Source organism: Pelodiscus sinensis, chromosome 4 (genome assembly GCF_049634645.1).
Source record: "Pelodiscus sinensis isolate JC-2024 chromosome 4, ASM4963464v1, whole genome shotgun sequence".
Lineage (NCBI taxonomy): Eukaryota > Metazoa > Chordata > Testudines > Trionychidae > Pelodiscus > Pelodiscus sinensis.
Genome location: NC_134714.1, coordinates 132,409,164 through 132,436,151, shown reverse-complemented (window position 1 = coordinate 132,436,151; position 26,988 = coordinate 132,409,164). Strand labels below are relative to the sequence as shown.

The following is a 26,988-nucleotide window of genomic DNA, read 5'->3' as shown; positions in this document are numbered from 1 at the left end:
TTATAATGGAAAAGTTTTCCGTTATAAGCATTTTCAGAAAAAGCGCGTCTACATTGGCAGGATGCTTTTCCAGAAAAGCACTTTTTGCAGAAAAGCGTTCGTGCCAATCTATACGCGCTTTTCTGCAAAAAAGCCCCGATCGTAATTTTCGCGATCGGGGCTTTTTTGTGGAAAATAAATCTCTGCTGTCTACACTGGCCCTTTTCTGGAACAGTTTTCTGGAAAAGGACTTTTGCCCAAACAGGAGCAGCATAGTTTTTCCGGAAAAGCACTGATGATTTTACATTAGATCGTCACTGCTTTTCCGGAAATTCAAGGGGCCAGTGTAGACAGCTGGCAAGTTATTCCGGAAAAGCGGCTGATTTTCCGGAATAAGTGGCCAGTGTAGCCACAGCCTTAAAGTTTTAAAGAATGGCAAGAGTACCTCACCCCCATTAAAATCCTCTTCTAAACTCCCTCACAAAACTCCTTGCTGGCCAGCTCTGTTGGCAAAGTTCCCTGGTCGCTAAGGGTGCTTCTAGACTGCAAGCTTCTTTCAAAGGAAGCTTTCCTGGAAGAGATCTTCCAAAAAATCTTTTTTCGAAAGAGAGCGTCCACACCACAAAAGCACATCAAATAAGCGATCTGCTTTTTTGAAAGATAGCATGCACATTGATTGGACACAAAGCATAAATGTGAGATAGATTACTATGGACAGAATGGCCACTAAGGCACCTGTGCTTTTTCCTCTTTCCTTTTTTTTCAAAAGAACTCCTTCCACATCCACACATGCCTTTTTCCGAAAAAGCTCTTTTGAAAAGGCTCCTTCCTCGTAGAATGTGAGAAAATCCTTGTGTTCTTTTAGGGTTGTTGTTGTTGTTGTTGTTGTTGTTGTTTTTTTTTTTTTTTTTTTTTTTTTTTTTGAAAGATAGCAACAACTATGTGGATGTAAGAGAAGTTTTTTTTCGAAAAACTTTTGGCTTTTTTTCTGAAAAAAACTTGCAGCCTAGATGCACCCTTGTGGTATTTCTGAGGGGATCTATTGTGTTCTCAGCAAAAAACTTTCAGTCTCCACAAACAAACCCTTTGCTGCTCAGATCGACCAGTCCCAGGGTTGAATTTTGAAGACAGGATGATGAAATATACTCCAGGTTGCACTGTGCATCTCTAATAGAAATTGCATCATTTAGTAACACAGGAGGAAAGAGTGCACCAAATTAGTCTCCAGGGAATGAGTTTCACCCAAGGTTACTTGGCTTCCCTCAGTAGCTTAATTAGGTGTTATGCCTCTTCAGCTCAGTTATTCCCAGTTACTTCAGGGAGCGTGTCCCATGGATCACAGTTCGGCGTATAAAACTTCCTGAACACTCTGAAGGAAAGTAAGTGCCAATTCTATGGGGAAACACCACATCTCTCTACTCAGCAGGTACGTACTATTGTCCTGCATCACAGTAGAGCAAATATAGATACCAGGGTGATTAGCAACAACTGAATTCAGGACCTACAACACTAAAAGTCACAGCCCACTCTTAGCTATAGAAACAAACCATGCGATCAGGAAAAAAAATAGGCAATGACATTGTCCCTGAAGTCCTTAGATCTCACTATTTCTCAGGATTTTCTTACAGAACACTGTCAATGACATTTCAGATGCAAAAAAGGTTAATTAGCAGAGCACACAAGCTTTTCCCCAAACACACATGCTGAGCCACAGAGCTCCCCTTCCCCAAAGAGAGTAGAGACATTGGCACTTGTTTACTCTCGCCCCTCCTTGAGCTAAACAACAATCTCATCTTACTAAGATGATTTTCAACCTTATTCTCCTACAGCAGACTAAGAAGTCATTGTTCCATGCTCAGATCAGTGAAGAGGACTCTGTGTGTGTGTCATTATTAACCGGAATGTCCCTGTACGTGTACAGTGTGTGCATTTCATGGAACAGCTGGAATGACCTGTGAACATCTAGATCTGTACACTAAGTGGATCCCCAGTTGTATACAGGGGCCCATTGAGAAATTGATCTCCACATTTCTTTACTTACTTCATTACAGTGAAGGGACATATTCTCTGGATCAACCCACCCACCCACATCACTGTAGCTGCCTGATCTCGGCTCAGAGGATATGGAAGAGGGAAATCACTCGGTGGTGACTGAGTTCATTCTCTCAGGACTGACAGATCGTCCGGAGCTCCAAGTCCCCATGTTTTTGCTATTCCTACTGATTTATGTTACCACTCTGATCTGTAATGGTGGCATGATCTTGTTAATCACAATTGACCCACAACTTCACACCCCCATGTACTTTTTCCTCAGGACTTTGTCTTTTTGTGATTTTTGCTGTTCCACAGTAATAGCCCCTAAGATGCTGCAGACTTTCTTGGCGGAGAGGAAAAGCATTCCATACATTGCCTGTGCTGTGCAAATGTATTGCTTTCTTGTTTGTATAGATATTGAGTGTCTCTTGCTGGCTGTGATGGCGTATGACCGTTATGTGGCTATCTGTAACCCACTGTTCTATACAGTCACTATGTCCAAGCACCGCTGTAACCTGCTGGTGGGTGGGGTGTGTTCTGTGGGGTTGGTGGATGCGCTGATACTCACCTGTTGTACATTTCGGTTGTCATTCTGCCGCTCCAATATCATCAGGCATTTCTTCTGTGGCATCGCCCCATTGTTGCCACTCTCCTGCTCTGACACCCACATCAATGAGATTGTGATGTTTGCTTCTACGTGTTACACTGTAGTGATCACCAGTGTGATTATCCTGCTCTCCTATGTCTGCATCATCTCCGCCATCCTGCGGATCCGCTCTGCCGAGGGCCGGCGCAAAGCCTTCTCCACCTGCTCGTCTCACTTGACCGCAGTGGGCGTGTTTCATGGCACTCTCATTTTTATGACTCTCCGACCGACCTCCAGCTATTCCATGGACACAGACAAAATAGCCTCATTGTTCTACACGCTGATGATCCCCATGCTGAACCCCCTCATCTACAGCCTGAGGAACAGGGAGGTGAAGGACGCTGTGATGAAGGTAGTTAATAAACACCTGAGGAATTCATGAATTTGTTCATTCTTGTGTAGGTTGAATGATGGGGAGTGGAAACAGGGGAATTAATTTCCTAGCCCATGCTGCTGTCATTTCATAGAGCTCATGGTAGTATAGCTCATTATTACACTGTTATTAACATTTGTTTGTTTATATCCCAACAAAGTCTGCAGGCCCCACATGTGGGGGATTCAAATGTCTCTTTTCTTTGTAGCTGGGTTGGTTCCTTCATAGCTGGATTGGTTTCCTTAGGCTGTGTGTGATTTCTATGGCTGAAGGAAAGGGAGCTGTTTTAGAGATTGTCTCCTGGTTTATGTCCATGCACTATGAGAAAAAAACATCTTTTTCATCACAATGTCCTTTACTTCGTCTTAAGGGAACAACAAAAGAAATAGGAGCATGGTGTCTAGGAGACAGTACAGTGTGTGTGCATCGTCTGTGACGATCTGCACTGAACAGAATAGAAAATAAAACAAAAGTGTGAATTTTCTTCACAACATAAATAATACACAGAGATAAAATCGGACACTACATATTTATACCTTATAAGCAGGTTAGCTATGCTTTCTTGCTCTTAGTTCTCTTGGGATGTACTATGGACTGTGAATTGTAGCGGTTCTGCAAATTGTATGACTCTTGGCATTGTGAGTTAGAAATGGATGAAGCTGTTCCCATAAACGGTTTTTTAGTTCACAGCTGCTTAGAAAATATTCATCTCAACCTGATCCTTATCTGAAAATACTCTTTAGAGGAATTGAGCAAATGGAAAACATTTTTTGAAATATAAAATATCTGTCGGTGAATCATTCACATTTGTATTTGCTTATAAAGCCCTCATCAATGTATTTCTGTGAGCATCTCAAAATATTTATTTTTTTGATTGTCATAACTTCCATGTTAGGTTGCACAAAATTATCTCCATTTCACAAATGGTGAGCTGAGGCACAGATAAGTTAATGTCCTGCTGCAAGATTACACAAGAGACCTGCAGTAAAGCCAGGAACTAAGCCCCAAATTTCAGAGTTCTAAGCCAATGCTCTACCTACACCTAGCTGATCTTTCCTTTTCCTAACAATAAAGAAAGAGATGCGTAAAATATTTATGTAAAAGCACAACAAAACAGCTCCTTCTTTCTCCATATCAAGCTCATAATCTGCTGATCATCATTGTTCTGGTATAATGTGTGTGGTAAAATTATGTGTAAAATTAGAAGATTCTACTGTATAATATAGTGAGTTGTTTAAAGTTAAGAAAAATGTGGATAGAGCAGTTTGTTTGAGGCAAAAAGGAAATTGGTGCCAGGTGTCAACCAAGTTAAATGATATCTCACCAGGTGAAGAGGCCTTTCTTGGGCAGGAAGAAGGTTATGAGGGAGAGATCTATATTTGGTAAACAAATGGCTGGGTTTTGCTACCCCCTCAGATGATTCTTGCAAATGAGAATTGTTAAGAAAAGGCAAATATCTGAAAGGTACCATCCATCCCTTGCTCTCTGGATTGGAGGGTTCTGGCTGACAGACATTCAGCCAGTATCACTGCAGCAGTGGGTGTTGAGAGAAATATTTGCTTTGAATTTCTATAACATGTTAAGTTAGCGATTCGTTGAATTTTATGTTTTATTTCCTTGTAGCCAATTTTCTGTCCCATTGTTTGTAAGCTAAGCTTGAGAAGAGGATTTGCACAGGCCATTTTTGTATTAATAAAAGGACAGACTTTGTATGACGTGCAGTAGTCCTGGAGGGTGCTGAACAGCACCAGACACACATCCCATTCAACATCACTTGCCCTGCGACACAGAGATGAGTGCTTTGTGTTGACAGGTTGGAAAGCTGACAAAGAAGGAGCCCAGAGATTTAGATGCAAGATTGCATTATGTTACAGAATGAGGGAAATGGTCGCCACTCTCTCACCTATAGGTTTTGGATCCCTCTTCCTCTATTGCCATGAGAAGGAAAAAATGCTTTATGACAAAGAGCAGCATCTATCACTCACTAACTTTGAGCTAAAGCAGCGAGGAGTCCTTGTGGCACCTTATAGACTAACGGAAGTGTTGGAGCATAAGCTTTCGTGGGCAAAGACCCACTTCGTCAGATGCATGTCTTTGCCCACTAAGGGTACGTCTAGACTACCGCGTTTTGTCGACGGAAGTTTTGTCGACAGATACTGTCGACAAAACTTCCATCGACAAAGAGCGTCCAGACACATTGAGTTCTGTCGACAAAGCAAGCACTTTGTCGACAGAACCCCGTAGTCTGGACACAACCCTACAGGCAATAACACCTTCTGTCGAAAGAACTCTGTCGACAGAAGGTGTTTTGCCTCGTAAAATGAGGTATACCAGCGTCGACAAAACTGCTGAGTTCTGTCGACGTTATGTCAACTGAACTCAGCAGTAGTGTAGACGCTGGTATAGTTTTGTTGACAAAAGTCCACTTTTGTCGACAAAACTCGGTAGTCTAGACACACCCTCTAACTTATGCTCCAACACTTTGGATAGTCTTTAAGGTGCCACAGGACTCCTCGCTGCTTTGCAGATTAAGACTTACACGGCTACCCCTCTGATACTTAACTTTGGGCTTTGTTCCTAGCTCAACTCCGGGCTTCTTGTGCAACCTTAAACCAAGACATTTAATTTTTCTGTGATGGAATTTACAATGAATAGAATAAACTTTGCAAGGTGCGCAGAGATACTACACTGTTGACATGTAATAGAGCTGAAGCTGACCTCCACGGTGGGTGGTTGGGGAGTTGTGTTTAGGTACGGTTTAATTGTTCTACCTCATTAAATATAATGTTATAATAGTGTTTAAGTCAGCAATTGGGACAACCAATCATTTTTGTTGCCCACCACTGGACTTTCTCTGATGCATCCACATCCTTTTTGTAATGGGGGCCCCAATGATTTGGGGGACAACCAAAATGGAGTCTGTGACCCTTGACCTAGAGAGCCATGTTGGCTCTCCTCAGGCACTGACCACCCAGAGACCGAGCTAAACTGGATTTTCCTGCCAAGTGCTCACAAGGTTTCCATTCCCCTCAAGTTTTTCCTGACCTTGTGGCTTTGTGAGGGCTGTGTTGCCTCAGCCACAGCTGCTGTCCGCCATAGTGGCAGCAGTGTCGGACCCGTCTGCTCTACCCCCTGCCAGCCAGGGGCAGCCCCAGGTGCGCCTGCGGGGGTGGAGAAGGGGATTTTACCAACCACCCCCACCCACCCACAGCCTGCCTGTAACACCCCCAGCCTGCAGCTCCTCTTCACCCTTCAGAACAGGACAGGACATTGTGGGACTCCCTGGGGTTCCTTCCCTAGGATCCTAAATCTGCCAGAGGGTAGCAGGTCCTAGGCACCTCCCCCAGTGCCCCTGCCAGTCCAAGGAGAGAAAGGTCACTGCATTCAGGGCTTATTCTTAGCTTTTTAAAACACTAGGCCAAAAGGGGTTTGATTTCATGGGTCTGGGCTTCAAGCCCCCGTGTGTTGCTGTCGCTGTCCCCAGTTTGGTTTTCTGTTTGTCACAGCTGGGCCAGGTTCTGTCCCCCATTCACCCCCTTTGCAACCAGTCCCAAAGCAACCTCCTGCTCTGTTTGTGCCTGGACATCCCCTCCTCTCTCTGTAATGCACCTGCCCTGGAGGGAAGGGAAGGTGAAAGCCACTTCAGAGTTTAATCAATTTACAGACTTTGATGGTGGGAAGTGGTGGTGATCCTGTGCCTCTCACCAGTGCACCAAGTGGTATTTGTACCCGTGTTTGCTACCCATGCCTTGGAGGTAACAAACTGGTGCCCGCGGCCAGACACCTCGGGAATTAATTTTTTGGGGTGGGTCCTTATGGGATTTTATTTCATTTATTTGTGACTACAGAGCGTATGTCTAGACTGCACCTCTCTGCCGGCAGAGGGATGCAGATTAGACTGGGCGAAATTGCTAATGAAGTGGGGATTTAAATATCCCCCGCTTCATTATCATAAAAACGGCCGCTATTTTTTTTGGCATGGAATTTTGTCGGAGAAAAGCGGCAGTCTAGAGGCTGATCTATTGCTAAAGAAAGCCTTTTCCAATAGATCCCTTATGCCTCGTAAAACAAGGCACAGCACTGCGCCCTCATGAAGCAGCAGCTTCCCAGCCCACAGGCCAGCGGCAAGAGCCGTGAGCGTTTGCAGCCGCACACTGTCTGCTTTTCCTACCTGCCTTTCTGGAGAGGTGTTGGAAAAGAACAGTGGCTAGCTGTGTTTAGTGAGCTTCTCTCTGTGAAGTAGGTGACATTGACTGAGCCAACCCTGACTAACACTATCAGTGCTCTGCTCAGGGAGTTCAGCCCAGAGTGGTCACCAAATTGGGCTCTGCCGGGTGCCACTTTTCCCGACAAGACCGGCAGTTTGGACAATAGGAGGGAGTGCGCTCTCCTGTCATCTTGAAGCTATTCCAGAGGCAAGATTGAACCCATTGATTTTGGGCAGAGGCAGGGACTGTCTAAGAACCATGACTATTTCTAGCGGAGCTCTGTATTCACAGCACTGTGTCTTTCCTGAAGTAGCGGCTTCTAAAGCAGCTTCCATGAGCCCTTTCCCAGTAAGAAAGCAGTCTTCGCCTGAACACAGCATACCTTTTATAGACCAGGGGGGTAAGCTGTTCTTAAGTGACCAGCATGGGGCGTGTGTTCAGCATGAGAGGATGGGAGACGTAGAGAAATGAAAGCTCAGTTGACTCCAGTCCTGAATCTTTTCGGAGGAACGGGAAATCCCTGGATGGATGGTCCCTGGTGTGGGCGGGGGGGGACGACAACTCTCTGAAAAGGTTTACTGTGTTAGGGGAGTGCTATGTCATCTGTAAAGAAAACAGAGCAGCAAAGTGCCCTCCTGTATGGCTTGGCCCTGGTAAGAAAGGAACATCAGCAGGTGGCCTTCTTAGTCTGAAAAACAAAGGGATGTGCCCTCCATCGAGTAGAATTGGTGAACCTATCTGTCCGATTTCAGGGAGTGACATAGCAAGAGAAAGTCATAGAACATCACAGTCCCCAATGGATAGACGGACAGAGAGATCGGGAGGACTGCAATATATCTTGTAGGTCTCACACTCCATCAGTTGGGGACAATGAGGCAATTCTGAACCTAGGAATGCCTGAGAAGATGTCAGTGGTTTTCAATATGTCTCAGGCTTTTAATAAAGACCCATGTGATATAATTAGTGAGTTCCAGCTCTGTCTCACATTTGTTTCCTTTGGTTGCAAGTTTAGTGCTACAGCTGGTGGAAAAGTTTCTTGAAAAGATTTGATGGAAATGTTCAAGAAATTACCTTTTCCATCATAATACCAATCTTCCTCTCCCCTCAGACTGTGGCTGTGGGACTCTGGTGGTATTCCAGGACAGTTCAGCAAGAGGAGAGACCATCATGCATTGTGGGGGATGGAGTTCAGCCTGGAAGCCTGGCCCATGGCAGACAATATTGGGATGCAGTAGCTGAGACACATCTATGGTATTTTCAGCCAAAACCTCTCAGTCTGCACGAACAAAGCCTTTTCTGATCAGCTTGACACTGTCCCAGGAAAACAGGAAGATGAAATAAACACTCTGTATTTGCATGGAAGGGTACAGCAAAGTGCTCCACTTAGGAAGGAACAATCAGTTTCATACATACAGACTGGGAAGTGACTGTCTAGGAAAGAGTACGGCAGAAAGGGGCTTAGGGGTTTTAGAGGACCAGAGGCTGAATATGAGTCAGCAGTGTGATGCTGTTGCAAAAAAAGCAAACATGATTCTGGGATGCATTAACAGGTGTGTTGTGAGCAAGACCCGAGAAGTCCTTCTTCCGCTCTACTCTGCACTGGTTAGGCCTCAGTTGGAGGATTGTGTCCAGTTCTGGGCACTGCATTTCAAGAAAGATGTGGAAAAATTGGAGCGGGTCCAGAGAAGAGCAACAAGAATGATGAAAGGTCTAGAGAATATGGCCTATGAAGGAAGGCTGAAAGAATTGGGTTTGTGTAGTTTAGAAAAGAGAAGATTGAAGGGGGACATGATAGCAGTTTTCAGGTATCTAAAAGGGTGTTATAAGGAGGAGGGAGAAAACTTGTTCATCTTGGCCTCTGAGGATAGAACAAGAAGCAAGGGGCTTAAACTACAGCAAGGAAGGTTTAGGTTGGACATTAGGAAAAAGTTCCTATCTGTCAGAGTAGTCAAACACTGGAATAAATTGCCCAGGGAGGTCGTGGAATCTCCATCTCTGGAGATATTTAAGAGTAGGTTAGATAAATGTCTATCAGGGATGGTCTAGATAGTATTTGGTCCTGTCATGAGGGCAGGGGACTGGACTTGATGACCCCTCGAGGTCCCTTCCAGTCCTAGTATTCTATGATTCTACTGTGTTGTACAGTGTAACTCTGATAGAAATTGCATCATTTAGTAACACGGGATGAAAAAGTGCACCAAATTAATCCTCAGGGTATGAGTTACACCCAGGGTGACTTTGCTTCACTCAGTAGCTTAATTAGGTGTGGTGCCTCTCTGAGCTCTGTTATTCATGGTTACTTAAGGGATCATATCCCATGGATCACAGATCTAGGTATAAAACTTTATCAAACACTCAAAATTGGCATTTTCTTTCAATGGGGAAACAACACATCTCTCTCCTCTCAGCAGGTATGTGCTGTTGTCCTGCATCACAGTTACACACGCATATAGATACCATGGTGATCAGGAGATACAGAATTCATGACCTACACAACCAAAAGGATCAGCCCACCCCGAGCTAAACAAATAACTCACATAATTGGAAATAATACACAATTACATAGTCCCTGAAGCCTGTGGTTTCGAGTATTTCTCAGGATTTTATTAGAGAACTGTGTAAATGCTATTTCACAGGCAAAAAAGCTTAATTAGCACAGCACACAAACTTTACGCCAGACATGCTGATACACAGAACTCCCCTTGCCCAAAGAGGGTAGAGAGATTGACACTCATTTACTCTCACCCCTTTTTGAACTAAGCAATGGTCTCATCACACTGACATGTTTTCACCCTGATTCTCTCACAGCAGAGTCAAAAGTCACTGCTTGCTGCTCAGACTAGTGAATAAGAATTTGTGGCGCGATTAACCTGTGTGTCCTTGTATTTTGACAGAATGTGCATTGTATGGAACAACTGGAATGACCAGATGTGAACATCTGCCTCTCTGGACTAAGACCTTCATTGAGCTGGTACTAGTGCCATTAAAAAATCAATCTCAATTTTTCTTCATTTAAGTTGTTGGAGAGAAGGGTTAGGTTGACTGAGCCATCCACGGGCCCACACCACTGTAGCTGCCTGATCTCTGCTCAGAGGAGATGGAAGAGGGAAATCACTCTGTGGTGACTGAGTTCATTCTCTCAGGACTAACAGATCGTCCGGAGCTGCAAATCCCTCTGTTTGTGCTGTTCCTACTGATTTATCTTATCACCCTGGTTTGGAATGGGGGGATGATCTTGCTAATCATGATTGACCCCCAACTACACACACCCATGTACTTTCTCCTCCGGAATTTGTCGTTCTGTGATCTGTGCAGTTCCACAGTAATAGCCCCTAAGATGCTGCAGACTTTCTTAGCTGAGAGGAAAAGCATTTCGTACATTGCCTGTGCAGTGCAAATGTATTTCTTCCTTGTTTTTGTAGATGTTGAGTGTCTCTTGCTGGCTGTGATGGCGTACGACCGTTATGTGGCCATCTGTAACCCGCTGCTCTATATGGTTACTATGTCCAGGCAGCGCTGTAACCAGCTAGTGGCTGGATGCTATTTTGTGGGCTTGGTGGATGCATTGATACTCACATGTTGTACATTTCGGTTGTCATTCTGCCACTCCAACCTCATCAGGCATTTCTCCTGTGAAATCCCCCCTTTATTAGCGCTCTCCTGCTCTGAAACAAACATCAATGAGATTGTGCTGTTTGCTTCTATGTGCTACACTGTAGTAATCAGCATTGTGACCATCCTCCTGACCTATGTGTATATCATCTCCACCATCCTGCAGATCCGCTCTCCTGAGGGCCGGCGCAAAACCTTCTCCACCTGCACTTGTCACTTGACAGCAGTGGTCCTGTTTCATGGCACCCTCCTTTTCATCTATTTCCGACCCACCTCCAGCTATTCCTTGGACACAGACAAAATGGCCTCTGTGTTCTACACGCTGGTCATCCCCATGTTGAACCCCCTCATTTACAGTCTGAGGAACAAGGAGGTGAAGGACGCCATGAGGAAAATAATAAACTCCTAAGCAATTCTTGATTCAGTTCATCTCAGTGCTGGTTGAGCAATGGGGAGTGGAAACAGGTGAATTAATTTCCCAATCCATAGTGATGTCATTTTGGAAAGAGCATGGTAGAATGGATAATTATTGTAGGGTTCTTTTTATTAATTTCTTTGTATATCAATAAGACCTATAGGTCCCAACTTAGATCCGTGCTTCAGGGATTCACTCAGCTATTATCCCAGCAAAATTAAAGGAGGCACCAGTTTCACATATCTGAGCATATAAGTATTGGACATTTTCTTTGCGCCCATTGATCTGAATGTATCTGGTGAGAGGGGGACGGCATCAAATGTCCACTTGTTAGTAGCTGGCTTAGTTTCATTATGACATGTTTGATTTCTATGGCTGAAGCAAAGGGACTTGTTGTAGAGATTTTCCCCTGGATTCTCTCCATGCTGTATGAGGAAAAACATCATTTCCATCACAACGTCCTTCACTTCACCTTAAGGGAGCAACAAAACAAATAGGACCTGGGTGTCTAAGAGAAAGCATGGTGTGTGTGAATCCTCTTTGACAGTTTGCACTGAACAGAATGCAAAATAGCACCAAAAGTGTGAGTTTTCCCTACAACATAAATTAAACTCTAGATATTTATATATATTTAGTACGTTTGCTGTGAGTTCTTGCCCTTAGTTCTCCTGGGATGTATTACAGACTTGGGTTGTTAAATTGAGAGTAACTGATAAACTTGAATGGTCGATGCATTTTGCATCAACTACTTAATTAGCCGATAGCGGGCCTTCACCTTTGAAGTGTAGCAACCGCCCTAGGGTTGCTACACTTCAAAGGCAAAAGCACTGCATGGAGCCAGGGTCAGCTGTGGACTCCACTGACCCTGGGCTTTGTGCGGCACTGCCGCTTTGAAATGCCGCAGGGACACCCCAGCCGGCCCCAGGCTGTTCGCAGCATTTCAAAGTGGCAATGCTACATGGAGCCCGGGGTCTCGCTCCAGGGTCTATGCGGTGCTGGAGTTTTGAAGTACCCTGTCCTCTTCCTCCCCACTCCTTGCTGCCTCTTTCTGAGAGAGGCAGCAAGAGAAGGAAAGCGACTAGTCGACAAGCTTTTCGACTATCCAATAAGCATTTGCTTATCAGAGAATCGACTAGTCCTTCACATTCCTATTACAGCTTGTAAAATGTAGGAATTTGGGGATGGGTCCACAGAATGTGAATGAAGAAATGGAGGAAATCTGAAAATTGCCTAAACTTTTGGCAATATGATAACATTGACAAAAATGTCCTTTTGGGAGCAAGCAAACACTTGATGACCTCCTGAGGTCTCTTCCAGCTCCGTGATTCTATGATTCTATGATTTTACATGACCAGAAATGGTGCATGTCTTTTCCTTCCTCATTCTGCTTCAATGTAAATGGAAAGCCAGTGATGGGCTAGCCTGGCAAAATGGATGGGAGTGGAAGAGGCGGTGATGCTGCAGATTGCCACGTAGACTTCAATCCGGTGATCAGAGTACTCATGTGGGATGTGAGAGACATGGGTCAACACCTGTCTTGTGTACTGAAGCAATTTGAAAGTGTGTCTCCCACACTGCTGGGGTACGCCCTGGTGACTGGCTGTGTCATGTTGTGGATCTTCCTCAGGGCTGGGCAATGCTCACGGTGTATGTTGATTTAAGTTATGCTACTGCAAATTAATGTAGTTTAGTTTGACGTGCAGCCGTGCCCGCATCTTGTGCACACTGTGCTGTGTCAATAGGAGAGCTATGGAACTGAACCAATGTCACTTAGATCACCTGGCAGGATCAGTGTTCACCAGCCTTGGGAAATATCCTCTAAATGCCCTGGGTACAGATGTAGATGGACAACTGATGCCCCATTGATCTGATGTGTCTCCATCAGACGTGCCAGACAAACCTAGCTTCATTTCTGGCAACAGTGCTGATGTAGCCAGTCATGGCCTGCTGGAGCCGTGGTGTTCCTGAGAGCCCCAGGCAGAATCACAAGGCCAGGCAGACAGAATGATTCTGTTGATTAGTTGCCAGAGGCACCCACCTATGGTGTGTCTAGACTACATGACTCCTTCGACGGAGCCATGTAAAGTAGTTTACTTGGCATAGTCAAAGAAGTGGGAATTTAAATAATCCCCGCTTCATTAAAATGGCTGACAATCAGCTGATCTGGCACAGCACGGCAGTCTAGATGTGGCGCGGTCGATAAAGGAAGCCTTTGTCGACTGCTCCGGTAAACCAAAGCATGGCAGCCATTTTTATGTTAATGAAGTGGGGCCTATTTGAATCCCCACTTCTTTGACTATGCCGAGTAAACTATTTTACATGGCTACAGCAACAGAACCATGTCATCTAGATTTGTCATCTAGTTTGTGTGTTTTTGTATTCATAGTATCATAGAATCATAGAGCTGGAAGAGACCTTAGAGGGTCATCACGTCCAGCCCCCTGCCCTAGGCAGGACCAATCCCAATTAAATCAACCCAGCCAGGGCTTTGTCAAGCCGGGACTTAAATACTTCTAGGGATGAAGACTCCACTACTTCCCTAGGTAACCCATCCCAGTGCTTCACCACCCTCTTAGTGAAATAGTTTTTCCTAATATCCAACCTGGACCTCTCCCACCACAATTTTAGACCATTGTTCCTTGTTCTGCCATCTGTCACTACTGTGTATTGAAATATTTGGGAACATCTTGAGAAGAAGATTAGCACAGGCCATTTTCTATTAATAAAACGACAGACTTTATATGATCTGGTGTTGTCCAGGAAGGTGCTGGACAGTACCAGACACACATTCCATACAGCATCACTAGGCCCTGTGATCTAGTGCTCTCTGCTTTCAGGCTGAAAAGCTGCCAGAGTAGGAGCCCAGAGACTGAAGTACAACCTTGCAGTATGGTACAGCATGTGGGACTTGGCCTCACTCTCTTACCTATAGGTTTTGCAGCCCTGTTCCTCTATTGCCATGAGAAGGAAAAATGCTCTATAAGGAAGAGGAGTGTCTATCACAATTTGGGCTTTGTTCCTGGCTCAACCACAGGCCTCTTGTGTGATGCTGAATCAGCATGTTGACTCTCTCTGTGATGGAAGTTGTGACAATAAATAGAATAAACTTTGCAAGGTGTTCAGAGACGCTACATTGATGACATGTAATAGCCCTGAGAGTGACCTCCACCACGGCTTTTTAGGGAGTTTTGCTTATGTACAGTTTAATTGCTCTGCCTCATTAAAGGTAATGTTTAAGTCAGTAATTGGGACAACCAAAATGGAGTCTGTGACCCTGACCTAAGGATTCATGTGGGATCTCCTCAGGCAATGAGCACTCAGAGACCGGTCTAAACTAGATTTTCCGGCTAAATGCTCACAAGGTTTCCATTCCCCTCAGGCTTTCCCTGCCCTTGTGGCTTTGTAAGGGCTTTGTTGCTTCATCCTCAGCTGCTATCCGCCATAGTGGCAGCTCCACCCCCTGAGCACCAGGGGCAGCCACAGTCGCACCTTCAGGAGTGGGGGGGCAGGGTATTTTACTATCTGCACCCACACACAGCCTGCTTATAATACGTCCAGCCTGCGGGTCCTCTGAACCCCCCAGTGTGGGACAAGACATCATGAAGGGGAAAGGAGTCCAGGAGCGCAAGCAGTATTTAAAGAAGGCTTATTAAAGACACAGGCCGAAACCATCCCGATGCCCAGTAAGAAAAGCAAATATAGTAGGCGACCAGATTGGCTGACTGGGGACATCCTTGATGAGCTTAAACACAAAAAGGAAGCTTACAAGAAATGGAAACTTGGACAGATGACTAGGGAGGAGTATAAATATATTGCTTGAGAATACAGGGAAGTTATCAGGAAGGAGGAAACACAATTGGAATTGCAGCTAGCAAGGGATGTGATGAGTAACAAGAAAGGTTTCTATAGGCATGTTGGCAATAAGGGGTTGATCAGAGACGGTGTGGGGACCTTACTGGAGGAAGGGGGTAATCTAGTGACAGATGATGTGGGAAAAGCTGAAATACTCAATGATTTCTTTGCCTCTGCCGTCACAGACAAGGTCAGCTCCCAGACTACTGCACTAGACAACTCAGAGACACCTTTGCCTGGCCCTGCGTCATGGTTCAGGCAAACCACACACAGTTCTGGAAAATCGTTGCTGGTACAAGTGATGCAGGAACTGACCAGAGGCTGTGTGCAGCTTGACCTGCTGCTCACAAACAGGGGGGAATAAGTAGGGGAAGTAGAGGTGGGTGACAACCTGGGCAGCAGTGATCATGAGATGGTAGATTTCAGGTTCCTGAGAAAAAGAAGAAAGGAGAATAGCAAAATACACACCCTGACATTCAGAAAAGCAGATTTTGACTCCTTCAGAAAACTGATGGGCAGGATCTCCTGGGAGCTAACATAAGGGGAAAGGAGTCCAGGAGAGCCGACAGTATTTTAAAGAAACTTTATTAAAGACACAAGAAGAAACCATCCCAATGCGCGGTAAGAAAAGCAGGCGACCAGATTGGCTTACTGGGGAAATCCTTGGTGAGCTAAAACACAAAAAGGAAGCTTATGAGTGGAAACTTGGACAGACTCCTGAGGCCTCTGCCAGCCCTCTGATTCAATTATCCTCCTTAACAGCACAGGGTCTGCCTGATTGGAGGTGAGATAGTACTACGGTGTCCTGGAAAGCCACCTCTCAGCCTCCCCTTAGCTCCTCTAAATCAGCCACTCTATCTTCCAAAGCTTGTTCACTGTCTCTGAGGGCCAGGATCTCCTTGCACTGAATGCACACATATGCCGCCCACCCACAAGGCAGGTAATCATACATGTTATATTGGGTGCAATAAACAGGATAGCCCCAACTCTGCTGTTGGACTTCTGCCTACATGCTCTCCTATAGCTAATTAGGCTATTGATAGGGTTTTTATTTAAATCGGGTAGTTTTGGTTTTACTTCAGTTTAAAAGCTTTAAAGAATGACAAGAGTACCTGCCCCCCTTCCAACTCCCCTTCTAAATTCCCTCACAAAAATCCCTGTTAGCTATCCCTGGTCGCTTACTAACAGTAAGACTTGGTGGTATTTCTGAAGGGATCTATTGTGTTTTCAACCAAAAGCTTTCTGACTCCACAAACAAAGCTTTGCTGATCAGCTCGACACAGTCCCAGGGTTGAACTTCGAAAACAGGTAGATGAAATAGACGCCCTGTTGTACTGTGTAACTCTGATAGAAATTGCATCATTTAGTAACACAGGAGGAAAGAGTGCACCAAATTCATCACCAGTGTGATTTTGCATCACTCAGTAGCTTAATTAGATGTTGTGCCTCTTGAGATCACTTATTCCCAATTACTTCTGGGAGCATGTCCCATGGATCACAGTTCGGGGTATAAAACTTCCTGCATACTCAAAATTGGCACTTCTTTTTAATGGGGAAACACCACATCTCCCTCCTCATCAGGTATGTATTATTGTCCTTCATCAGTCACACACATACAGACCACCAGGGCGATTACCTACTATGGAATTCATGACCTACAACACTAAATGTCTCAGCCCTATCTTAGCTATAGAAACAACCACATGATTGGAAAATATAGGCAAGGGAATAGTCCCTGAAGTCCCTGGTTTCCACTATTTCTCAGGATTTTCTTACAGAACACCGTAAATGACATTTCAACTGCAAAAAGGCTTAATTAGCAGAGCACACAAGCTTGTCCCCAAACACACATGCTGAGCCACAGAGCTCCCCTGGCCCAAAGAGGGTTAAGACTGACACTACTCTCACCCTTCCATGAGCTAAGCAATACATTTTTCACACTAAGATGGTTTTCACCATGAATCTCCAAAAGCAGATCAAGAAGTCACTGTTTGATGCTCAGATCAGTGAAGAGGAGAATTTATGTGTGTGTGTCATGATTAACCTGAGTGTCCTTGTATGTGTAGTGTGTGCATTGTATGGAACAACTGGAATGACTAAGTGTGAACATCTAGCTCTGTCCACTAAGCCCATCCCCAGTTGAATACAGGTGCCCATTAAGAAACGGATCTCCACTTTGCTTCACTTACTTCATTACAGAGAAGGGACAGATTCTCAGAACCAACCGATCCACCCACATCCCTGATCTTGCCTCAGAGGAGATGGAAGAGGGAAATCACTCGGTGGTGACTGAGTTCATTCTCTCAGGACTGACAGATCGTCCGGAGCTCCAGGTTCCCCTGTTTTTGTTGTTCCTACTGATTTATGTTACCACTCTGGTCTGTAATGGTGGGATGATCTTGTTAATTACAATTGACCCACAACTTCACACCCCCATGTATTTTTTCCTCAAGACTTTGTCTTTCTGTGATCTCTGCTGTTCCACAGTAATAGCCCCTAAGATGCTGCAGACTTTCCTAGCTGAGAGGAAAGACATTTCGTACATTGCCTGCGCTGTGCAAATGTATTGCTTCCTTGTTTGTGTAGCTATTGAAAGCCTCTTGCTGGCTGTGATGGCGTATGACCGTTATGTGGCCATCTGTAACCCACTGCTCTATACAGTCACTATGTCCAGGCAGCGTTGCAACCTGTTGGTGGCTGGGGTGTTTGCTGTGGGGTTGGTGGATGCAACGATACTCACATGTTGTACATTTCAGCGGTCATACTGCCGCTCCAACATCATCAGGCATTTCTTCTGTGGCATCGCCCCATTGCTGCCACTCTCCTGCTCTGACACCCGCATCAATGAGATTGTGATGTTTGCTTCTACGTGTTACACAGTAGTGATCCCCACTGTGACTATCGTCCTTTCATATGTCTGTATCATCTCCGCCATCCTTCAGATCCGCTCTGCCGAGGGCCGGCTCAAAGCCTTCTCCACCTGCACTTCTCACTTGACTGCAGTGGGCATTTCTCATGGCACCCTCCTTTTTATATCCTTCCGGGCAACCTCCAGTAATTCCATGGACAGAGACAAAACAGCCTCATTGTTCTACACACTGATAATCCCCATGCTGAACCCCCTCATCTACAGCCTGAGGAACAGGGAAGTAAAGGACGCTCTGCGGAAAGCCATGAAAAAAGTCCCAAGGAATTCCTGACTTTGTTCATTCCTCTGCACGTTGACTGATGGGGAATGGAAACAGAGGAATTCAATTCCTAGCCCCATACTAATGTCATCTCGTAGAGCTCACAGTAGTATTGTTCATTATTACATTGATATTATTATTTGTTTGTTTATATCCCAAATGAAGTCTGTAGTCCCTAATTGAAATCAGTGCTTTGTTATGCTATTACTCCAGCAAAATTAAAGGAGGCAGCTGTTTCACATGTGTGGGTATGTAAATATACATAATTTGCTTTGAATCCACAGACCTTCTTGCATTTGCAGCGAAGTGGGGGGGATTCAAATGTCTCTCTTCTTTCTAGCTGGGTTGCTTTATTTGTAGCTAGCTTGGTTTCATTAGGATGTGTGTAATTTCTATGGCTGAAGGAAAAGGAGTTGTAGCAGAGTTTGTCTCCTGGTTTTTGTCCATGTACTATGAGGAAAAACATTATTTTCATCACAATGTCCTTCACTTCATCTTGAGGGAACAATAAGAGAAATAGGAGCACAGTGTATGTACATCCTCTGTGACAGTTTGCACTGAACAGAATACAAAATAGCACAAAAGAATGAATTTTCTCGACAACATAAATAAAATAGAGATAAAATCCGACACCAGATATTTACTTCCCATCAGCAGGTTAATTACGCATTCTTCCTCTTAGATCTCTTGGGATGTATTATAGACTGGGGAGGGTAGTGGTTCTGGAAATTTTATGGGTGTGGAGATTGTGCGGGAGAAATGGATGAAACTGCAAACATAAATGTTTTTTAGTTCACGGTTGCTTAGAAACTATTCACCTCTACCCGATCCTTATCTGAAAATTCCCTATACATTGAGCAAATTGAAAATATTTTTTGAAAAATAAAATATCTGTTGGTGGATCATTAACATCCGTAAGTCCTTATATAGCCCTCATTAACGGATTTCTGTATTATTTTGATTGTCATAACTTCAATGTTAGATCCATTTTACAAATGAGGGACAGAGAAATTAATGTCCTGCTGCAAGGTTACATCAGAGGTCTGCAGGAAACCCAGGAACTAAGGCCCAGATTAATGAATTCCAAATTAATGCTCTACCTACCATTAGATGATCTTTCCTATTCTTAACAATAAAGGAAGTGTATAATATTTATGTAAAAGAGTGACAAAACAGCTCTTTTTTTCTCTACACCAGCTCATAATCTGCTGATCATCATTGTTCTGGTAAAATGTGTGTGATAACATTATATGTAAAATGAGAAGATTCTGCTGCATGATGTATTGAACTGTTTCATGTTAAGAAAAACATGGATTAAGCAATTCCTCCGAGAAAAAAGGGAAATTGGTGCTTCAGCCAGGTGTCAACCAAGTTAAATGATATCTTGCCGGGCGAAGAGGCCATCCTTGGGCAGGAAGAAGGGTATGAGTGAGAGATCTATATTTTGGTAAGGAAATGGCTGAGTTTTGCTGTCTCCTCAGACATTGTCTCCAGAATCTCAGGCTGATGATGATTCTTTGCAATAGAGAATTGTTGAACAAAGGCAAATACCTGAAAGGTACCATCCATCCCTTTCTTTCTGGATTGAATGATTAGTTGACAAGCAAGCGAACATTTTACATGACCAGAAATAGCATGTCTTTCCTTCCTCATTTTCCTTCAGTGTAAAGGGCTAGCCTGGCTAAATGAATGGGCGTGGAGGAGGCGGTGATGCTGCAGCTTGCTGTGTAGTCTTCAACCTGTTGACCAGAGCACTCACGTGGGATGACATGGGTCAATCCCCCTCTGTCTGGTGTGTTGAAGCAACTTGGAAGTGGGGAGCATCTTAGTGACTGGCTGTGTCGTGTCCTGGGTTTTCCTTATCGCTGGGCAAGGCTCACACTGTGCATTGATTCCAGTTATGCTACTGCAAGTTCATGTAGCTTAGTTTGACGTGCAGCGCTGCCCACATCCTGTGCTCACCATGCTGTGTCAATGGGAGAGTTATGGAACTGAACCCATGTCACAGAGATCACCTGCCAGTATCAGTGTTCACCAGCCTTGGGACTGATCCTCTGCGCGCGCTGGGTACAGATGTCACTGGGCAATTGCTGCCCTATTGATCTGATCTGTCTCCACCAGACATGACAAACAAACTTGGCTTCATTTCTGGCAACAGTGTCCATGTTACCAGTGGTGCAGCTCTGGCCTCAGTCTCTCCTGCTGGAGCCGTGGTGTTCCTGAGAGCCCCAGGCAAAATCACAGGGCCAGACAGAGAGAATGATTCTATTGACTGGTTGCCAGGAGCACCCACCGAGAGGGGGAGCTGCTCAGTTTCCTGTCCGTGTTCCAATGGGTCTGTCATTTGTGTTAGACCATAGAACCACTTTGAAAGGAGAGATTGAGAGCGACCCAGACAGGAATAGCTCATTGCTCTGTGGCTGGGATTCTCTCTGGAAAGGCAGGAAACCAAAGTGCACATCTTTCCCTAGCTTTGAACAGACAGGGGTATTGAACATAGGTGTGTTACCTCACAGGGGAACACCCTGACTATTTGCCAAACAATTACAAAGCGAGAGTGCACCACTGCCTCCTTACTTCGGACTCAATGGGTAGGTCTAAACTACATGGCTCCGTCAATGGAGCCATGTAGATGAGAGTTGTAAGACATAGGAAAATGAAGTGGCGATTTAAATAATCGCCGCTTCATTTACATCAAAATGGCTGCCGCGCTGTGCCGATCAACTGTTTGTCAGCACAGCGCAGTAGTCTGGACCCGTGTATAGTGTAAGACATTAGCTTCAGAAAGTTAGTAAAAGTCTTGAGGACTATAATATCTAAGCAAATAAGCTTTCTTCAGACTTATAGAATAATGAAACCACCCCTTCCCCCCCGAGATATTTGAGAGTAGAAAAGAGAAATCAAGTACATTCGTAGATGTAATGTCTTTAATACAGACATTGTTCTGTGTGGACTGCTGGAAGAGGAGCTACAAAATAGGTAATCATCGTCATTATACGTGGTGAGGCTCACTAAGTGAAAGACTCTGGTTACCTACAGTAACCGATGGCCAATTTTGCTTGGTAACCAATCAATGTAGGTACCAATATGTCTCCCATGGAGTGTCCTGATACAAATCCAAATTTCTCTATTCCTCCAAAATATCCTAATTTTGATAGGGAACCAAGCTACTTCCCTTATTTCACTAGGATTACATTTAAAGACATTGTTAGCTCATAAAGAGATCCACTTCATAGTAATTACTAATGATATGTATAAAGCAAAAAAAGCTATTTCCCCAATTAATAAAGGAAGTTAATGAGTTTTTCTCAGTCCCTGATGTGGATGATAGATTTGTATCCTGGAATCATGAGAATAATCTCAATAAATCCCTGAACTATAACCCATTTTTACAATCCAACAGGTATAAGCAAAGATCTGGACAGATACCATACTATATCTATATCTATACCTACATCTATATCTATGGAACACAACCCAGAAATATAGCAAGAGTATCATCTGTATGGGTATGTCTACACTACCCCGCTAGTTCGAACTAGCGGGGTAGTGTAGACATACCCTATGATACTCCTCCTCTACTCCAAATTTGGGAAAAATATTGATGAAACCATCCCTACAAATGTTGGGTCAATTACATCCGTAGCAGTGTGAAAGGGTTCATTTTACATTTTACCCCATCAAAGGGGTGGGTTTCCTATAGGGCTAACCTCCTTGCTTGCTATAGATATATAAATGTATGATTTCCTTATGGGTTTGATTATATCTTCATTATAATAAGTTCCAGTAGGTTTATATTGGCAGTTTGGGACTTACAGGCCACATCCTATATGTTGAGCTAAAGCCAAGCTAGCCTGCACATGCCTGGGGCCTTTCACCTAGATTGCAAAGTCAATGAACATATATTCAAGCCATTTCACATAAATAAAACAATCTTCAGTGGCATACGGGCTTCCAAGAAAGTCTTCAAACTTAGCAGATACCTCATTACTTAGAAAAACTCAAAATAACCAGTTAAGACCAGATCAAATAACCAGGTATAATTGACACATAAGATAATAAGTTGAAATCAATGATATAATCCACTAAATTCCCTTGATTATTTCAAACATCAGTACTGGGAATTATGACAGACACAAGGAGAACCTGAAAAAGGCTGCATTACAGTACAGAATGAGGGACTGGGTTGCTATTTCTTACCTCTATGGCTGTGTCTAGACTGGCAAGTTTTTCCGCAAAATCATCTGCTTTTGCAGAAAAACTTGCCAGCTGTCTACACTGGTCGCTTGAATTTCTGCAAAAGCACTGACGATCTCATGTAAGATTGTCAGTGCTTTTGCGGAAATACTATGCTGCTCCCATTTGGGCAAAAGTCTTTTTCCGAAAAACTTTTGTGCAAAAGGGCCAGTGTAGACAGCAGAGATTTCTTTTCCGCAAAAACGCCCCGATCGCGAAAATGGCAATCGGGGCTTTTTTGCGGAAAAGCACGTCTAGATTGGCCACGGACGCTTTTCTGCAAAAAGTGCTTTTGCGGAAAAGCGTCCTGCCAATCTAGACACGCTTTTCCGAAAATGCTTTTAGAGGAAAACTTTTCCGTTAAAAGCATTTCCGGAAAATCATGCCAGTGAAGACATAGCCTATAGGTTTTGCACCGCTGTTCCTCTATTGCCACGAAAAGGAAAAATGCCCTATAAGGTAGAGCACTCGTCTAGTGCTCTATAATTTGGGGCATTGGTCCTAGCTCAACAATGGGCCTCTTGAATCAATACGTTTACTTTCTCTGGGATAGCAGTTGTGACGATAGATAGAATAAAGTTTGCAAAGTGCTCAGAGATCCTACTCTGATGACCTGTAATGGAGCTAAGGCTGATCCCATGTTAGCTCCTGCTGGGATTTAACTCTCCAACAGGGCACCTTGCTCAGATGGTGCCTCGCCACCGTCACTTCTGCTCCATACCATGACCCATATTATTCTCCAAACCACAGTGACCTTTTCTGGGCACAGTGCCCCACCCCGTTAGCTTCCCCCTTCTAGGGCAGCAGCAGTTCTAACGCCCATCACTTGCCTCAAGGGACAACTGCAGTCTAACGTTCAGTCCCAGACTTCCGGGGTATGATGAAGTCTGGATACCAGCCACTCTCCTCATTTTCAAGTGGGGTGAAAAGAAGGAGGAACTCAGGCCTGCCTGCCACGCTGAATTGCAACTGAGGGACATTATAATCACCAACCAGCCACTGACCCAAAATCTTCCTGATTTCTTGCATCATCTACCCGTAGCCTAAATCCCTTCTGTCTCTCTCTATCAGGGCTTCAGTCTGTCAGCTACTTCGGCAGTAGCTCCCCTTTGCTCCCTTGACTCCATAGACCCCTGCTTTGGCTGTGGTGCTCCTATCCAGGCAACCAATCCAGGCAACATTCCACGGGGCCTTCTGTTCAACATTCCTTCTTATATGTTCCAGCCTGGCCCTGATTGGCTGCTCCACGGGTTGGCTCAGTAAGTCCTCTTCCAATTGGCTGGGTTCTCTCCAAGGCTGCCTTCACCAATCTTCCCCTGTGTGGCTCAAGGACATGTCAGCATTTACAAACATTCATGAACCCTATCGAAAGGCACCTGAGGAGGGTCACTCCCATTCAGAGATGCGCAGACAGCGAAGAAAGAATTTAAGACCCACATTTTCACAGGAGTCCATAGGCTCACGGAATTAGTGAATGCTTTGGAAAATGCTGCTTCCAGGGGCATGGAATGAGAAGAGGCCACTACAGACCCTTTCAGAATGGCCATTTCTAGCTTTCCAGGGAAAGGCCCAATTAACAATGGAGAACAGATGTCTGTGGTCACTTCCTATGGTCTCCATCAAGCACAATGAGTGCACATATGTGGCCTATTTCAGGGAGTGACATAGCCAGAAAAGGACATAGAATATCATTGTGATTGGTCTGCAATAGAGAGAAATTGCATCACTTAACACCGTAGGAAAGAGTGCAGCAAATTAATCCCCAGGGCATAAGTAACACCAGGGAGACATTGGTTCACTCCGCTCATTAATTAGGTGTGGTGCTTCTCTGCGCTCAGTTATTCCTACTTACTTCAGGGAACATTCCCCAAGGATCAGTTCTCAGTATAAAACTTCTGGAATGCTCAAAATAGGCAATTTCTGTCGATGGGGAAACCCCACCACATCTCCCTCTTCTCAGCAGGTAGGTGCTCCTGTCGTGCATCACCGCCATACTCAGACAGCCCTCCATGGTGATCAGAACATTTTTCATTCATGGTCTCTAATGCTAAAAACTTCTGTCCAGAACCTACCCTTTGAGGTACAGACACACCATCTTAGGCAATTATGTAGCCATTGAGGCGGCTGGTTTCTGGGTATCTCTCAAGGTTTTCTTACAGACCAATGGAAATGCCATATCAGATGGCGGGGGGGTGGGGGGAAGTACAGAAAGCATGTTTTACCCCCAACTGACATGCTCAGCTAGAGAACTCCCCTTGCGCAAAGAGGGGAGAGAGCATGAAATTCATTTACTCTCACCCCTTCCTGAGCTAAGCAATCATCTCTTCAATCTGAGATGACTTTCAGCCTGATTCTTTCACAACAAAACCACAAGTCTCTGTTTGCTACTCAGATTAGTGAAGAGGAGTGTTTGTCAGTGTGGCACGATTAACCTCCATGTCTTTGTAGATATACAGTACGTGGATTGCACGGGACAACTGACGTAACCAGTGTGAACATCTAGCTCTGTGGACTAAGCTCTTCCCTGATCCTGTACTGATGACCATTAAGAAGCTGCATTTTTCTTCCTTTAATTTGTGACAGAGAAGGGATAATTTCCCTGTGCCATCCGCCTGCCCACTTCACTGTAGCTGCCTGATCTCAGCTCAGAGGAGATGGAAGAGGGAAATCACTCGGAGGTGACTGAGTTCATTCTCTCAGGACTGACAGATCGTCCAGAGCTGCAGCTCTCCCTATTTTGTGTGTTCCTATTGATTTATGTTGTCACCCTGGTAGGGAATGGAGGGATGATCTTGTTAATCATGATTGACCCCCGACTCCACACCCCCATGTACTTTTTCCTTGGTCATTTGTCTTTTTGTGATCTCTGCTATTCCACAACAATTTCCCCCAAGATGCTGCTGAATTTCTTAGTGGAGAGGAAAAGCATTTCCTACACTGCCTGCGCTGCGCAAATGTATTTCTTCATCGCTTTTGCAGACCTTGAGTGTCTCTTGCTGGCTGTGATGGCGTATGACCGTTATGTGGCCATCTGTAACCCACTGCTCTATATGGTCACTATGTCTAGGCAGCGCTGTAACCAGCTGGTGGCTGGGGTGTGTACTGTGGTGTTGTTGGAATCAATGATACACACATGTCTGATATTGCGGCTGTCATTCTGCCGCTTCAATATCATCAATCATTTCTTTTGTGATTTTCCTGCACTGCTGGCGCTCTCCTGCTCTGACATCCACCTCAATGAGATTGTGATGTTTGCCTTTACATGTTTCATTACTTTGAATAGCGCTCTGATCATTCTCTTCTCCTATGTCTGTATCTTCTCCACCATCCTGCGGATCCATTCTGCTGAGGGCCGGCGCAAAGCCTTTTCCACCTGTGCCTTCCACTTGATTGCAGTGGTCATATTATATAGCACTCTCCTTTTCATCTATTTCCGACCTACCGCCAGCCAATCCATGGACACAGACAAAATGGCCTCCGTATTTTATACACTGGTGATCCCCATGTTGAATCCCCTCATCTACAGCCTGAGGAACAGGGAGGTGAAGGACGCCCTGAAGAAAGCCATGAACAAACTCCTAACCCATTCCTGAATCTGTTCATTTCAACAAAGGGGAGCGGAAACAGGTGAATTCGTTTTGCACAGCTCGTGGTATTTTTGCTCATTATTATACTGTTCTCATTATTAATTTGTTTACATATCAATAAGTCCCCCAGTCCTCCACTGAGCTCTATTATCGTATGACTGCAGCAACATTAAAGGAGACACCTGTTTCACATATGTCACTAGCTTTTAAGCATGGAGCTGTTTGTACTTTGAAAGTACAGGGGGACCTCAAATGTCCCTCTTCTTTGTAGGTGGGTTGGTTTAATTATGACATGTGTGATTCCTATGGCTGAAGCGAAGGGATCTGTTGTAGAGATTGTCCCCTGGTTTGTATTCGTGCACTAGAAGGAAAAATATCATTTCCATCATGACGTCCTTCACATCATCTTAAAGGAACAACAAGGCAAACAGGAGCATGATGGCTAAGAGAGAGGACGATGCGTGTGCATCCTCTGTGACACTCCGCACTGCACACAATACAAAATAGCACCAAAAACGCGAGCTTACTCTGCAACATGAGTTAAAACAGAGATAAAATCAGACTCTAGTTATTTACACCTCATTAGTAGGTTACCTGTGTGTTCCTGTCTTAGTTCCCATGAAATGTGTTATAGACTCTAAAGTATAGGGATTCTGAGACTTGTATGGCTCCGAGGACTGTCAGTGAGAAATGGAGGAAGTTTTGCCCATAACTGACTTTTTATATCATGGCTCCCTATAAAATATGTATCTCACCTTGATCCAAATCTGAAAATTCCCTAAATATTTGGAATAATTGAAAACATGGAGCATAATGTCCTTTATAGAGGGGAGAAAACTTTTTACATGACCAGAAATG

At 44.5% G+C, this 26,988-nt stretch overlaps 4 protein-coding genes across 4 annotated transcripts; all 4 read left to right on the top strand.

Annotated features, from left to right (window-relative positions):
* The first annotated feature begins 2,102 nt into the window (after positions 1–2,102).
* LOC102459298 (olfactory receptor 8U3-like) lies at positions 2,103–3,474 on the top strand. Its single transcript, XM_006117260.2, has one exon. The coding sequence runs from the start codon at positions 2,103–2,105 to the stop codon at positions 3,039–3,041; it is 939 nt and encodes a 312-aa protein (XP_006117322.2). The 3' UTR covers positions 3,042–3,474.
* A 6,863-nt stretch (positions 3,475–10,337) lies between these two features.
* LOC102459060 (olfactory receptor 5AR1-like) lies at positions 10,338–11,261 on the top strand. The gene has a single exon (XM_006117259.4). The coding sequence runs from the start codon at positions 10,338–10,340 to the stop codon at positions 11,259–11,261; it is 924 nt and encodes a 307-aa protein (XP_006117321.2).
* Positions 11,262–17,380: 6,119 nt separating this feature from the next.
* On the top strand, positions 17,381–18,319 carry LOC102458817 (olfactory receptor 8D1-like). The gene has a single exon (XM_006117258.2). It carries the CDS (start codon positions 17,381–17,383, stop codon positions 18,317–18,319), a length of 939 nt encoding a protein of 312 aa, XP_006117320.2.
* Positions 18,320–25,197: 6,878 nt separating this feature from the next.
* Positions 25,198–26,136, top strand: LOC102458595 (olfactory receptor 8U3-like). Its single transcript, XM_006117257.2, has one exon. It carries the CDS (start codon positions 25,198–25,200, stop codon positions 26,134–26,136), a length of 939 nt encoding a protein of 312 aa, XP_006117319.2.
* The last annotated feature ends 852 nt before the right edge of the window (positions 26,137–26,988 follow it).

What these genes read in the sequence shown, in the direction of transcription:
- LOC102459298 (XM_006117260.2), top strand. Translation starts at nt 2,103, where the DNA reads ATGGAAGAGGGAAATCACTCGGTGGTGACTGAGTTCATTCTCTCAGGA.
- LOC102459060 (XM_006117259.4), top strand. Translation starts at nt 10,338, where the DNA reads ATGGAAGAGGGAAATCACTCTGTGGTGACTGAGTTCATTCTCTCAGGA.
- LOC102458817 (XM_006117258.2), top strand. Translation starts at nt 17,381, where the DNA reads ATGGAAGAGGGAAATCACTCGGTGGTGACTGAGTTCATTCTCTCAGGA.
- LOC102458595 (XM_006117257.2), top strand. Translation starts at nt 25,198, where the DNA reads ATGGAAGAGGGAAATCACTCGGAGGTGACTGAGTTCATTCTCTCAGGA.